Here is an 11,010-nt window from a genome sequence, read left to right on the forward strand (position 1 = left end):
TCCCTCTCTCCAGTCAAGGCACCTGTTGACTTCTCTGGATTGATGCTGAAAACCAAAGGATTATTTTCTTACGGCCACTTGTTGCAGGAAGATCTCCTGGAATCTGGAGAAGCAGCTGCCTTGGGAGCTCAGCTCAGCTCAGCTCAGCTCAGCTCAGGTGCAGAACCCAACCTAGTCAGGTGCCTGCAGGGCTCCAACTCAGCGCACGCGAGGAATTCCTAAGCAGTGGGCAGAGAGGAAGTGATGCTGGGGAAAGCCCTTGGCAAGGAAGGGAGGGGACCTGCTTCCAAAGCATGGAGCTCTCCTGAGCCTGGATGGACTTCCTGCTGAGCTCCCCTCCTTTATCACACTTCCAAGGGTGCAACAGTTCCCTCAACCCCAGCTGGGGAGCAAGAATTTGGCAGGGCAGGGAGGGAATGTTCCTCTGGGGAACATTCTTGTCTTTTGTGTCATCAGGACATGCCCCTGCTCAGAGGGAAGGAGGAGCTCCTCCTCGATCAAACTATCTCAGCCATTGTGCTCGAATCCATTCGGGCTGGCCCTTCCCTAATTAGGGCAGCAGTCACCCAAAACACCTTCTCCATGGATGATCCTGCAGCCTCCTGATCGCTGCTCGTCATCTCCCACTGAAACCACCGGCCTTGTCTTCCCTCCTCCCTTGCTCAGCTTCTCCCCAAACAGGGAAGTGGCAATTCACCTGTGGGGACAATGAGCTGACTGGTGTCAAAGGAAAAGAGCCCCACATGTGGTCTGAACCTGCCCCCATTCACCCACAGCCTGGATAGGCACTGAAGTGATGCTTTTGCAAGGGTCCTCAGGATGTTTAGTTTCTGGGACTGAAGATGGTCACTGAAGTATGAGGAGTGAGTGGTGAGGAGAATTGCTGGAGGTGTTTAGGTGCCTGGGCACAGTAGGAATGCAAAGGAACTGCACATCTATGGAGATGGAAAGGAGCCCCAAAGCAGAGGCAGAACTGTCACACTCTCAGGGCTGGAGAGTTGTTGGGAATATTGACCTGTGGGACACTGGGATGAGCTTGGACCAGAGAGGACTTTGGGTGGCTAGAAGGAAGGTGACTCTGGGTGAAGTACTGTGGCTCTGGGGTTGGTCTCTAGGCAGAGGCTGTGAGAGGACAGGGCGCCTATACTGGGATGGGGGAATACTGGGGACAGTCAGCAGTGGGATGATGGAAGGGGACTGAGGTGACATTTGCTCAGAGGCTGGTGCAGGTGGTGACTGACAGGCAGTACAGTGATCCTCTGGGACATCTCCTTCTCAGCTTCCCCTCATTTCTCACCAGAGGTGAAAATGTAGGGAAGAGGCTGGGTGGCCTCAAAGGTGCTTACTGCAAGAGAGGGACACATTGTCCAAGCTCCTGCTCCAGCTTTCAGGAAGCAGAGCCCTGCTCTGGTCTAGTGGTCACTTGCACCCCAAAGCAGTTTCCCCTTCTGGAGAATGCCAAGCATGAAAGGAAACAGCTCTAAGCTGTTCTAGCCTGGGAAAAGGGAAGAGAGGAAGGGAAGTTAGTTACACCAAGGTGGTGTTGTGCAACTCCAGTATTGTACTTTCCCTTTGAAGCTGCCAGGGCTGTGCTGGCATCTCGAATGTAGATAAGAGGAGCTGGCTACTCCAGGGATAGAACAGTGAAATCACTTTTCACTTGAGGCCAAAGAGAAAAAAATTACTGCATCTGGGCAATTTAAGCTACAGGCATCTTGGGTTTGACACACCAGAGAAGTTAGTGCAGCTGGTAATGCCCTGTAATTCTCCATGTAATCAATTAAAGAACTGTTCCACCCTAAATACTGCTGAAGGAAAACACAAAGAAGCACATAAAGGTAATGTTTTCAATTTATTTATAGAAACAATTGCATTTTAACAACATTGTTGTCCTACAAAAATAAAGTGAAAAACAATTCACAGAATTTTAAATAAATAATCTCAAACATCCACATTTAGCGGCTGCAGAGTACAGAACACAGAGTGCACAGGAATCCTTGCTGAAGCAGCCTGTAACTTAACTCAAGAGAGATGGTCTGAGGAATTCCTCTGTGCCTACCCCAAAATAACTCAATCTGTCCAGACTTGTCTCCCTTTGTTTCTGCCAAACCCTGCTCCTGGGTTAATGGCAGAAGGGTGCCCAGAGCTGGGTCTGATGGACAATTTGCATGAGGCACAAGTGTCCGAGCAGTGTTCACTTGCTAGCATGTACAGTACTGACCACCTTGGATACCAGGGGAGAGAAGGTTTTCCCTTCTTCATGCTTCCAACAGAGAAAGGAAAACAAATGCCCTTCTTGCTCCCACAGCATCCATACCAAGGACCACTCCAGATGAGTCACTGGTATCGATGGCTGCAGGAGAGCTCGGTTCTGCTGTTCATGGCCACAACTACAGCCCTACCCAGCACGAGGCATGGCTGGCTCTACACAGATCCATGGAAACAGAAGCCACACACAAACTACACTGCTGCCAGAGCTGGTACAAATGCACAAGCCTCTACAAGTGCTTGAGAGTTCAGATGAAATAGAAAACTCAAGTTCTTTTCCACAAGTAGTCAAGTAATTTTGGGCAGAATACCCGGTTGCTGCTCTATTCCAGTCTGAAGTGATATTTTCTTTTTCCCTATAGTTCCCCAGCTGCTTTTTTGGGAGGATCATCTTCTATATTTCCTCTCTAGAAATTAAAAAAAGATACCCTTACATGCAAAGTCTGAAGTCCTATACAAGATCCTGTGTAACCTATGTGCCCAGATGAGACTAGATATTTTACTGCTGGATTAGGACAAATATGTCTAGGAGATTTTGTGCTGGCCAGTTTTAAAGAAGCTTAAGCCACTTAACTTAAAATAACTCTGTTAATAAATTATAAATAAAACATTATCCCTCCTCCCCCCCAATAAATAGAAGTACAAATTATATGTACAGCTTGTGCACACAGGCAGAGCTACCTCCTGTGCCTGGAAGTGCTGCTGAAGCTCTTGTGTTCAGTTCTCTGTGTATTTACAGAGCTGCTCAGTTCACAGCTCCCCTGTTTTTGGGAACACAAAGCCACAGCACACCCTAACTCCAGCTATACTGTCCTCCTGTCCTTGGAGTAACAGACATTAAAACTACATTTTCAAGTAGACCAGAGAACTACAGCTATGAAAAGAATCCCAGTGCCTTGGGCCAAGTTTAAGACCTCCCCAGAGTTACATAATAAAAATATCCCTATCCAAATGCAAGCAGCCTTGTATTGCAGCCTGAGAGTCAGTAACTGCTAAGCTTAGTATCTCATTTTCACCCCCTTACACAACTAATACATCTGTCACACTTCCTTCAAAAAGAAGTAGAATCCAGGAAAAGTACTATTTTCTTAAATACTGAAAACATTAAAAATATTTTTTTAAAAACTTGTAAAAAATTTTACTTTAAATATTTAAAACATTAAAAACATATTTTTAAAAAGCTGTAAAAAAATTACTTTCATCTAAATCCAGAAGTGGATTTGTACATAAGAGACAATAAGTTATGATACAATGTGCCCTCTCTGCAGTGAGGGAGAGGTAGTATCAACAACAAATGCAATGCATTTTCTGACCTTACATAAAGAAGTGAATCTCAAGTATTTTTTTGTTAATTTTTGAGTGCTCATATGAAATCCATAATCTTTTCTGGCAGTTTTCATTAAGTCAGATTTTTTCTTGTACTTTTAGGTCAATAGCTGCTTTCAACTTGCTGAGAAAAAAAGTTGCTTTTGTAGTGTTATGTGACCTATGAAAACTGCCAGACAGAATCACCACCAGCCCCCTTCATCAAGTATTAAAACAATAGTAAAAAGAAGTTGGAACCTTCATCCACTTTGGAATACATCATTCTGTTACAGAAGATTTTAAACAAGGGATTCACCACTGTCAAGCTGAAACACAGAAAATCCCTTTTGTAAATGGAAGCCTTACTTCAGTAAGGAATTTAAGGCAACCCTCACAACGAAGATGCTTAAGTTGGTTTTTTAAATACTAAGTCATAAATAGAATAAATAACACAGTTAAATAAATAAATAAATAAATAGAGAGATAGCTGGATTCCTACAGCTCGGCAGAGCGCTCTTTCAGCAGGAGCGTGGGGTTGATATCTTCCATGGCAGTTTTTGAGGTACTAACGTTAATGGTGGCCTCGGTGGGCTCGGGAGGCAGGATGTGGAAGGCGGTGAAGGGACAGCCCTTCACGTTGTTGCAGATGAGCTTCTGCAGGGAGGCCGTGTTGACGATGTCGAAGCCCACTTTGCCCCCGAAGGTGCTGGGCTTCCAGTACTCCGGGGAGCAGATGGCGTTGCCCATCAGCCCCTTCAGGGAGAACGGGGCCCCCATCTCCACCATGGTCTCCCCAAAGATGGCCCCGGGCCGGGGCTTCTCCACCAGCAGGCCTGGGTACAGCTCCATGGCATCGATGTCCCCGTACAGCTCCTCCAGCTCCGCTGCCATCTCTTTTTCTCCTGCAATGATTAAAAACTGTAAGTGGAAAACTCCCATTTTCTGTGCAGGACTGTCCTGCTCAAGCCCAGCAATGACACTGCAGGACTCTCTGGGCATTTTAAGGCAATGTCTCTCATTTGCTGGGAAGGATGAGGACTGTTACCTGTAAGCTCTTCGAAGGATTGGAATGGTTTCAGCATGAAGCGTTTCCTGTACTCGTTCAAGGACTGGTACCTCATCTGCCTGCTTTGGTCAATGGAGGCCTTTGCCACTTTCTGCACTGCAGCAGGAACATTCTTCCCACCAGCAACCTGTACATTAAAGAGGAAAAGCTATAAGATCTCCTGATATGAGTCACGAGGAAGTTGTGACTTTCCAGTGATTAGTTTTAAATAGCTTTATCCCATTCCCTTGTCCCACCCACAGAGGCTCATGCTTCTGTCGGTTCACCATCAACTTGAGGAAGGACCTACCCTGCCAGCGCTTTGCTTGGAGAAAGATTTGACCATATGGGAGAGTCCATGCTCCAGCATGATGGAGTTGTTGTAGAGGAACTGCTGGAAGGTGTACTCCTGGTCGTGGATCTGGAAGGTGTCGGGCAGCAGCGGGTGCCAGTGGTACAGGGTGTTGAACTCGGCTGCAATGCGGTTCTGGTACTGGAACTTCTGGTTGAACAGCAGCTCAGGGTCAAACTTCAGCTTGAAGTGGTACCCACTCAGGTGCTGCACATAGTCCTCTATAACAATCTTGATTGTCTCTCCTGTTGGACAAAGGAACAGGAGAGAATGTTGGCACTGCTTCTTCTCAGTGGCAGGGAAAGCACCATTTCTGAACTGTTCTATAATATACTACAGTGATCAGGACAACAAACACTTTTCTGTAATCTTTCCTAGAAAGCAACTCATGTATTTTATGTGACTAAGGGGTGGAACAGTACTTCAGATACCAAGAGTTCTTGGCTGTGGGTAGTGAGGTATTTTCTACAGCCTGCTTTCCCCCTCCCAAGACACAATTCCTTGCACCCTCCACAGAACAGCACACACCAGTATTTACACTGTGTTCAGTTATATAATATCTCTAGGACAGAGGGAGGGGATAATGAAGAAAGTTGATGTCTGAAAACAGATCTCAGCTTCTGAACTACGTAATACAATTGTCTTCGTTTCTGGTTTTAGCTGGGGCAAGGTTTTTTCCAGCTTAGAGCACATCAGCATTTACATAAGATGAAATATCACTGGGCATGCAATTAAGACAGGAGAACTATGCAGAGTTACATTTTACATAACCTTCTGAACTTTAGACTTAATCACAGCCTTTCTTTTAAAGCATACCTGAGCTGACCCAACCCTAGGGAAAAAAAAACAAAACCCCAGATCAGGGAGCCTGAGGTCACCCAGCCTCCCAGGCTTTCTCTGAGAAAGGAACCTCAGCTTCCTGTCTTTTCACTGCTTTCAGTTCTGCTTCCCTCAGATGAGGGAATTGACTTCCCCTGAGTTTTCTTCAGTTCCATCTTTAGCAGAGCTGGGGCAAGCTGCACCTCAACACAACCCCAGTGACGGGCCATGAAGGAGCCACTCCCACCCACCCCAATTTTGGGGATAGCTTCCCCCTCACTCCAGCCACGCAGGCTGGAGCTGGAGCTGCACCTAGCAGCAGGGCTCTCACCGATGAGAATGAGCCGGGCGGTCTGGAAGAGCTGCTCGTCGTCCCACTCGGGGTGCTGGTGCTTGAGCACGTCGCAGACGCGGTTGTGCTCGCGCAGCCAGATCGTGGCGTACATCATGAGCCCCGGCACCAGCCCAAACACCTCCTGCCCCACGGAGAAGCGCAGGTGCTCGGGCACGTGGGGCGGGTACAGCATCTCTGCCTGCGTGTCCCGCACCGTCGGAGGGTACATTTCTCCATCGATCATCTGTGCAAGGGGGAAACAGCAGGAGCTGTGAGCTATGATACTTTGGTAAAGCTCTGTCCACTCTCTCAGTTCTGACTCACACTTTAGATCACCTACACCATTCACACAGCACTAATGTAGGAAATCTATGCCATCCAGTAAGAAGATAGGAATTCTGAGCTAAGACATACCTGGTATTTTAGCTTTCCATCCTTTCGAAGCCTCAGTTTAAGTTGTCTCTCCAGAGTCTCTCCATAAATGTGGTTCAAGTCAACCTATAAAATAAAAGCATTTGGGACATGAAGCCAACCTGCATTTTTTGCTATTTTAGGATAAGTCTCTGTTCTATGGATACCAATAGGAGTTCACCCCCGAGATGTTTACCTTTCAATTATATTACCGCTACCTTATAAGTATCATGCACCGATATTTAAGATGAAGCCAAATTATTTCCTGGCAACTGGAGCCATCTCTGCATAAGAGGAGGTTGTTACATCAGCAATATAAAAGGACTCTGTTTAAAGTGTCAGCAATTTTTTATTATGCAGACAGCTTTCTATATATATACACACAATTTATAGCTTTGGTTTGGACGTAAGAGTGACACTTATAGTGAAGAACTCTTTGTCCAAAGAATGCCAGTCTTGTAGGTAAAGATCTTAAATCCAAGTCTGTTTTTGAAGTTATTTTTAAACTAAGGCTATCAGCAGTACATAAGCAAAACTTAAGTGCTGGATATGTCTCTTTGGAAGTGACAGAGTCCAGAGAAGTTTTGGATACTCGCTACATCTAACGTGCTTTAGGTGAAAACAGATTTTGGGAACAGTAAGAGATCATTGGGCAGGTATTTTAAACAGAACCACTTGTGCAGAGCATGTGGTTCTGACCCGGGAAGAGACGCTGCTGAACACTGGAATTTGGCCTGAGGAGCAGCTACAGAAGGGGTAATCCCATGGATTGTGGCACAGTGTGTGCACAGGTGTCCCCTGGATGCCATTCTGGCCATTCCAGGTGCTCAGCAGCTCCCAAAGAGCACGAGCCGTGTCCCCAGCTGTGACCGTACCCCATGGCCGAGCGCTCTGGTGAAGGCAGGGCCCCGCTTCTGGTCCGTCTTGAAGAACTGGTGGGTGAAGTGCTGGGCAAAGAAGGTGAACATCACATTTGTGCCTTGTGGGTCAGGAATAAACTTTCTCCTCAGCAAAAACTTCTCCACGATCAGCTTCGAATCTGGGAGCTCTTTCTTCCCTGTGGGAGAAACAGACAGTGAGATACTCAAGACAACTCTTTATGCAATACTGAAGTTTATTCCTAACAAAAAGGCTTAAGACTTTCAGTGGAATATAATGACAGCAGCATACAAACAAAGGGAATTACCTACTCTTCTATGCTCACTTTCTTGATTTTATTAGAAATTTCTAAATTCCCTGCTTTTAGCATATAGCTCAATAGCAAGAACCAAAATAATATCTTTTAGGTCTTTAAACAATATATCCAAAACATGGTTATTCATAAAGTCAACTACACTGAAAAAAGGCTACAGACAAGCAGGTCTCATAGGAACTACTACTTATTTTTTCCTCTTAGAAAAGACCAAGCAATCATTACGTGTCTGGTTTATTCCTCACCTTTAACACCCATTGGTGTTGGGCAGTCAAGTCCTACTGGTGGAAGGCTTCTTGTGTAGTAGGAAAGGTTGGAATAAGCTTCCCAGCTTTTGTAATTGTAGTCACTATTGTAAGTTGGTGGGCTGTCAATCAAGTGTGATCTTGCTGAAAGACAAATATGTATTTGGTTATTTTTAACTCTACATTTTAGGCTCAAAGAGTAAATCACAAAGCTAGATCTTTTGCATATATTTGGCAGCAGTTGTAAATTCCACACATATCAGTTACTGATGTTAAATATGGTTACAGTTACTGAATAACAGGACTGGATCCTGGCTGATCAGCTGGATCTCACTATTAACACAAGCAATGGGGTGCCAAGTTCATGTCAGCAAAATCCTGGACTCTTGCAGAAAGTAGAATCAAGCTGCACTTCAGCATGTTTCATACAAGCCTGCATCATGCAGAAGTCTTAAATTTTGGTGTTTTAATTTCAGTGCAATTTAGGCTGCTTGGTTTGTAAACAGATCAATTCATTGCAATATTCTGGAGTAAGCTTTAAGAGGACTGGAAGAGACAATTCACACTTACACGTTAGTACATATCTCATAATAGTGTCCCTTAAGAAGGGAATGTTGTTGATGATATTCCAGACTCCTTGGAAGTGGGTGAGGATGTAGTGGACAGTGTTTGGTGATGGTTTCAATGCTAGCTTCAGCCACGTGAAGAATTCCGCTGCAAACGACAATGGGAAGGTTATTATCAATTAGCTTATGGAGGATAACCTGCAATGCTGGAATTGGACTATGAGTTTCATTTGGGAGAGGGGTGTGGGATACTCACGTGTGGTGCAGTTCTGCCCGTAGAAGCCTGTCCTGGTGCAATCGCACTCGTAGCGATCTGGCCCGGCGGTCATGCAGACGCCTCTGTTCTGGCAGGGGTTCGAGCAGCAAGGGTTGGCTGTGGGGAACCAGAGCTGGGGTTAGCATCTCTGCAATACACTCCCACCTTCCCAGGGCTTTAGACAACCAACAAGAACGGCCTGGAGTTTAAGGCTGATCGGGAAGGCATCACAGCGACCATCCATCCACGGCAACCCCTGGGCAACCAGGGAGCAGCTTGAAAAGCGCAGGAATTAGCCTCTTGTCTGCTGCCAGCAATAACCCCCCTCAGAAGGGGAGATCATCCCTCACAGGCCAGCGGGGACCTGGCACTCACACACAGCAGAGAAATGCCAAGAGAGCGAGGAGCAGGAGAAGCAGAAAGGCAAAGCGCGCGTTAATCCGGAGCGCGGCGCGGACTCACCGGCGCGGCCGGCGGCCAGCAGCGCGGCCAGCAGGGCCAGGGGCAGCAGCGGCATGGCTGGCTTTGGCTGGGCTGTGCTGGGCTGGCGGTGCTGGCTCGGCAGCTCCAAGTGTGGCGGCCCCTGCCGCACATCCCGTATTTATGGCAGCGCCGAGTGGAGCCGGGCTGAGTCACAGCCGGAAGCATGAACCGAGCACGGAATTTCTGCTCCCGCCCCGGCCCGCCCCAGGCTGGCCCCTCTCGGGGAGGTGTGCGGGGCGGCTGTGGGTACGGCGCGGGGCCGCTGGCAGCGCCCGGCTCCGCTCAATGACGGCTCGCTGTTGGTTTAATCCATTCCATTCATTCAGCAGCAGCTCGCAGGGCTGCGGCGCACACGGGCGGCAGAGCACCCGCGCTGCGGAGCGCCCCGCGCCGCGGGAAGGAAGGAAGGAATGCTGGAGGGAATCAATACTTTATCTTTTGGGCATAGATTATTTACCCTTTGCTACTATTTTTAGTGCGTGAGGAGCGACAATGAAAACAGGAGGATGTCATGCGGTTGTGCAACCCAGCGTGGAGCTGCGCTTTCGCCCTCGATGGATGCCAGCATTAAACACCAAAACCCCACAGCGGCATTTGCTGATGTTTGAACTACAAATCTGTGACTTGACAGAAAGCGGATTCAGGCCGATTTAAACGTAATCTTATTTTTGGCCCCAAAGCGTATTGTAGTTCGTGAGTAACTAGTGTACATCAGTGGTGGGTCTGTCTGGATGTTTTAAGACTGGTACACAAAAAGTTGCATAATCAAGAGAAGGCAGATAATATTTCTTTATACATTTGCATGCAGAAACCACAGGCTGGGTCATACACTTCAGCAGAGGATGTCTCTGTCAGCCCAGCTGAACCGGGGGCCTGTGGCACAGCCACGTCTTGCTCAGTCTTATCAAGTGTAAAAAAAGTGATATTTTTTCTTGCATAAGCCAAATCAATTAAATATGGAATGTTGATTATCCAGTGGATCAGGCTATGCCATGCATAGCACCAAGGGTCTACACACATTTTCATACATTTCATATGTCCATCTCACACTGATTTTGTTCCATCTCACAAAGCTTTCTTGGATGCTGTCACACTGTAAGACTTTACTGCAAACAGCAGGCAAATGAGACTCTGTGTTTAAATAACATGCATAGGAAAATGTTTCCAGAGTTGTTTCCAGCAACATTAAGGGGAAAATTGAATCCAGACAATTGCCCCTAAAATGATAATACAAAGGTAACTGTGCTATGATTTAGAGGACCCTGGAGATAGAGATAACTGATGATGCTTAAAGTTTTCAATTATTACAATTAATCAATATGTAAACCAAGAAACATGGCAGAACTCCAGGCTTTGGAGAGGATGTTTCCCCTTGAGAAGCAGTACTTCTGCAGCTGGAAACCAGTCAGCACCCCCCACCCTCCACTCAATGCTGCAGTCAGTGTGACGTGAGCTCTCTCAAGTCTGATTTTGGCTGGGGAAGGTCACTTGTGTCACTGTCAGCTGCAGTAGAATTGAAGGGGTCATTCAGCTTCTCAAAATAATGAAAAATCAGGGAGATACAATAGTGCTGCTTCTCAGAAGGCTGCCCTTCCCCACTTGTTGCTTTGGGATTATCTCAGGTAAAGAACTGGTTATATGTTGGAAAGGGACTTTTTCTCAGAAATGGAAGTTTGCTGTGGCAGGATTCACCACCAGGTGGAGATTTTATGCATCAACAAAATGCTCTTTTCG

At 46.7% G+C, this 11,010-nt stretch overlaps 1 protein-coding gene across 1 annotated transcript; it reads right to left on the reverse strand.

The window, feature by feature from the left end:
- Positions 1-1,833: 1,833 nt before the first annotated feature.
- Positions 1,834-9,365, reverse strand: PTGS2 (prostaglandin-endoperoxide synthase 2). Its single transcript, XM_066555684.1, has 10 exons — positions 9,256-9,365; positions 8,794-8,910; positions 8,542-8,685; positions 7,972-8,115; positions 7,410-7,591; positions 6,538-6,621; positions 6,121-6,367; positions 4,929-5,215; positions 4,619-4,766; positions 1,834-4,475 (listed from the first exon to the last, which is right to left on the reverse strand). Exons 1-10 carry the CDS (start codon positions 9,308-9,310, stop codon positions 4,069-4,071), a joined length of 1,815 nt encoding a protein of 604 aa, XP_066411781.1. The 5' UTR covers positions 9,311-9,365; the 3' UTR covers positions 1,834-4,068.
- Between the last annotated feature and the right edge of the window lie 1,645 nt (positions 9,366-11,010).

The sequence above is a fragment of the Molothrus aeneus genome, chromosome 9 (genome assembly GCF_037042795.1).
Source record: "Molothrus aeneus isolate 106 chromosome 9, BPBGC_Maene_1.0, whole genome shotgun sequence".
NCBI lineage: Eukaryota > Metazoa > Chordata > Aves > Passeriformes > Icteridae > Molothrus > Molothrus aeneus.

What these genes read in the sequence shown, in the direction of transcription:
- PTGS2 (XM_066555684.1), bottom strand. Translation starts at nt 9,310, where the DNA reads ATGCCGCTGCTGCCCCTGGCCCTGCTGGCCGCGCTGCTGGCCGCCGGC. An exon ending in CGGGCAGAACTGCACCACAC is followed by an intron (nt 8,686 to 8,793) that starts GTGAGTATCCCA and finishes TGTCGTTTGCAG; the next exon opens with CGGAATTCTTCACGTGGCTG. An exon ending in CCAAGCAAAGCGCTGGCAGG is followed by an intron (nt 4,767 to 4,928) that starts GTAGGTCCTTCC and finishes TTTAATGTACAG; the next exon opens with GTTGCTGGTGGGAAGAATGT.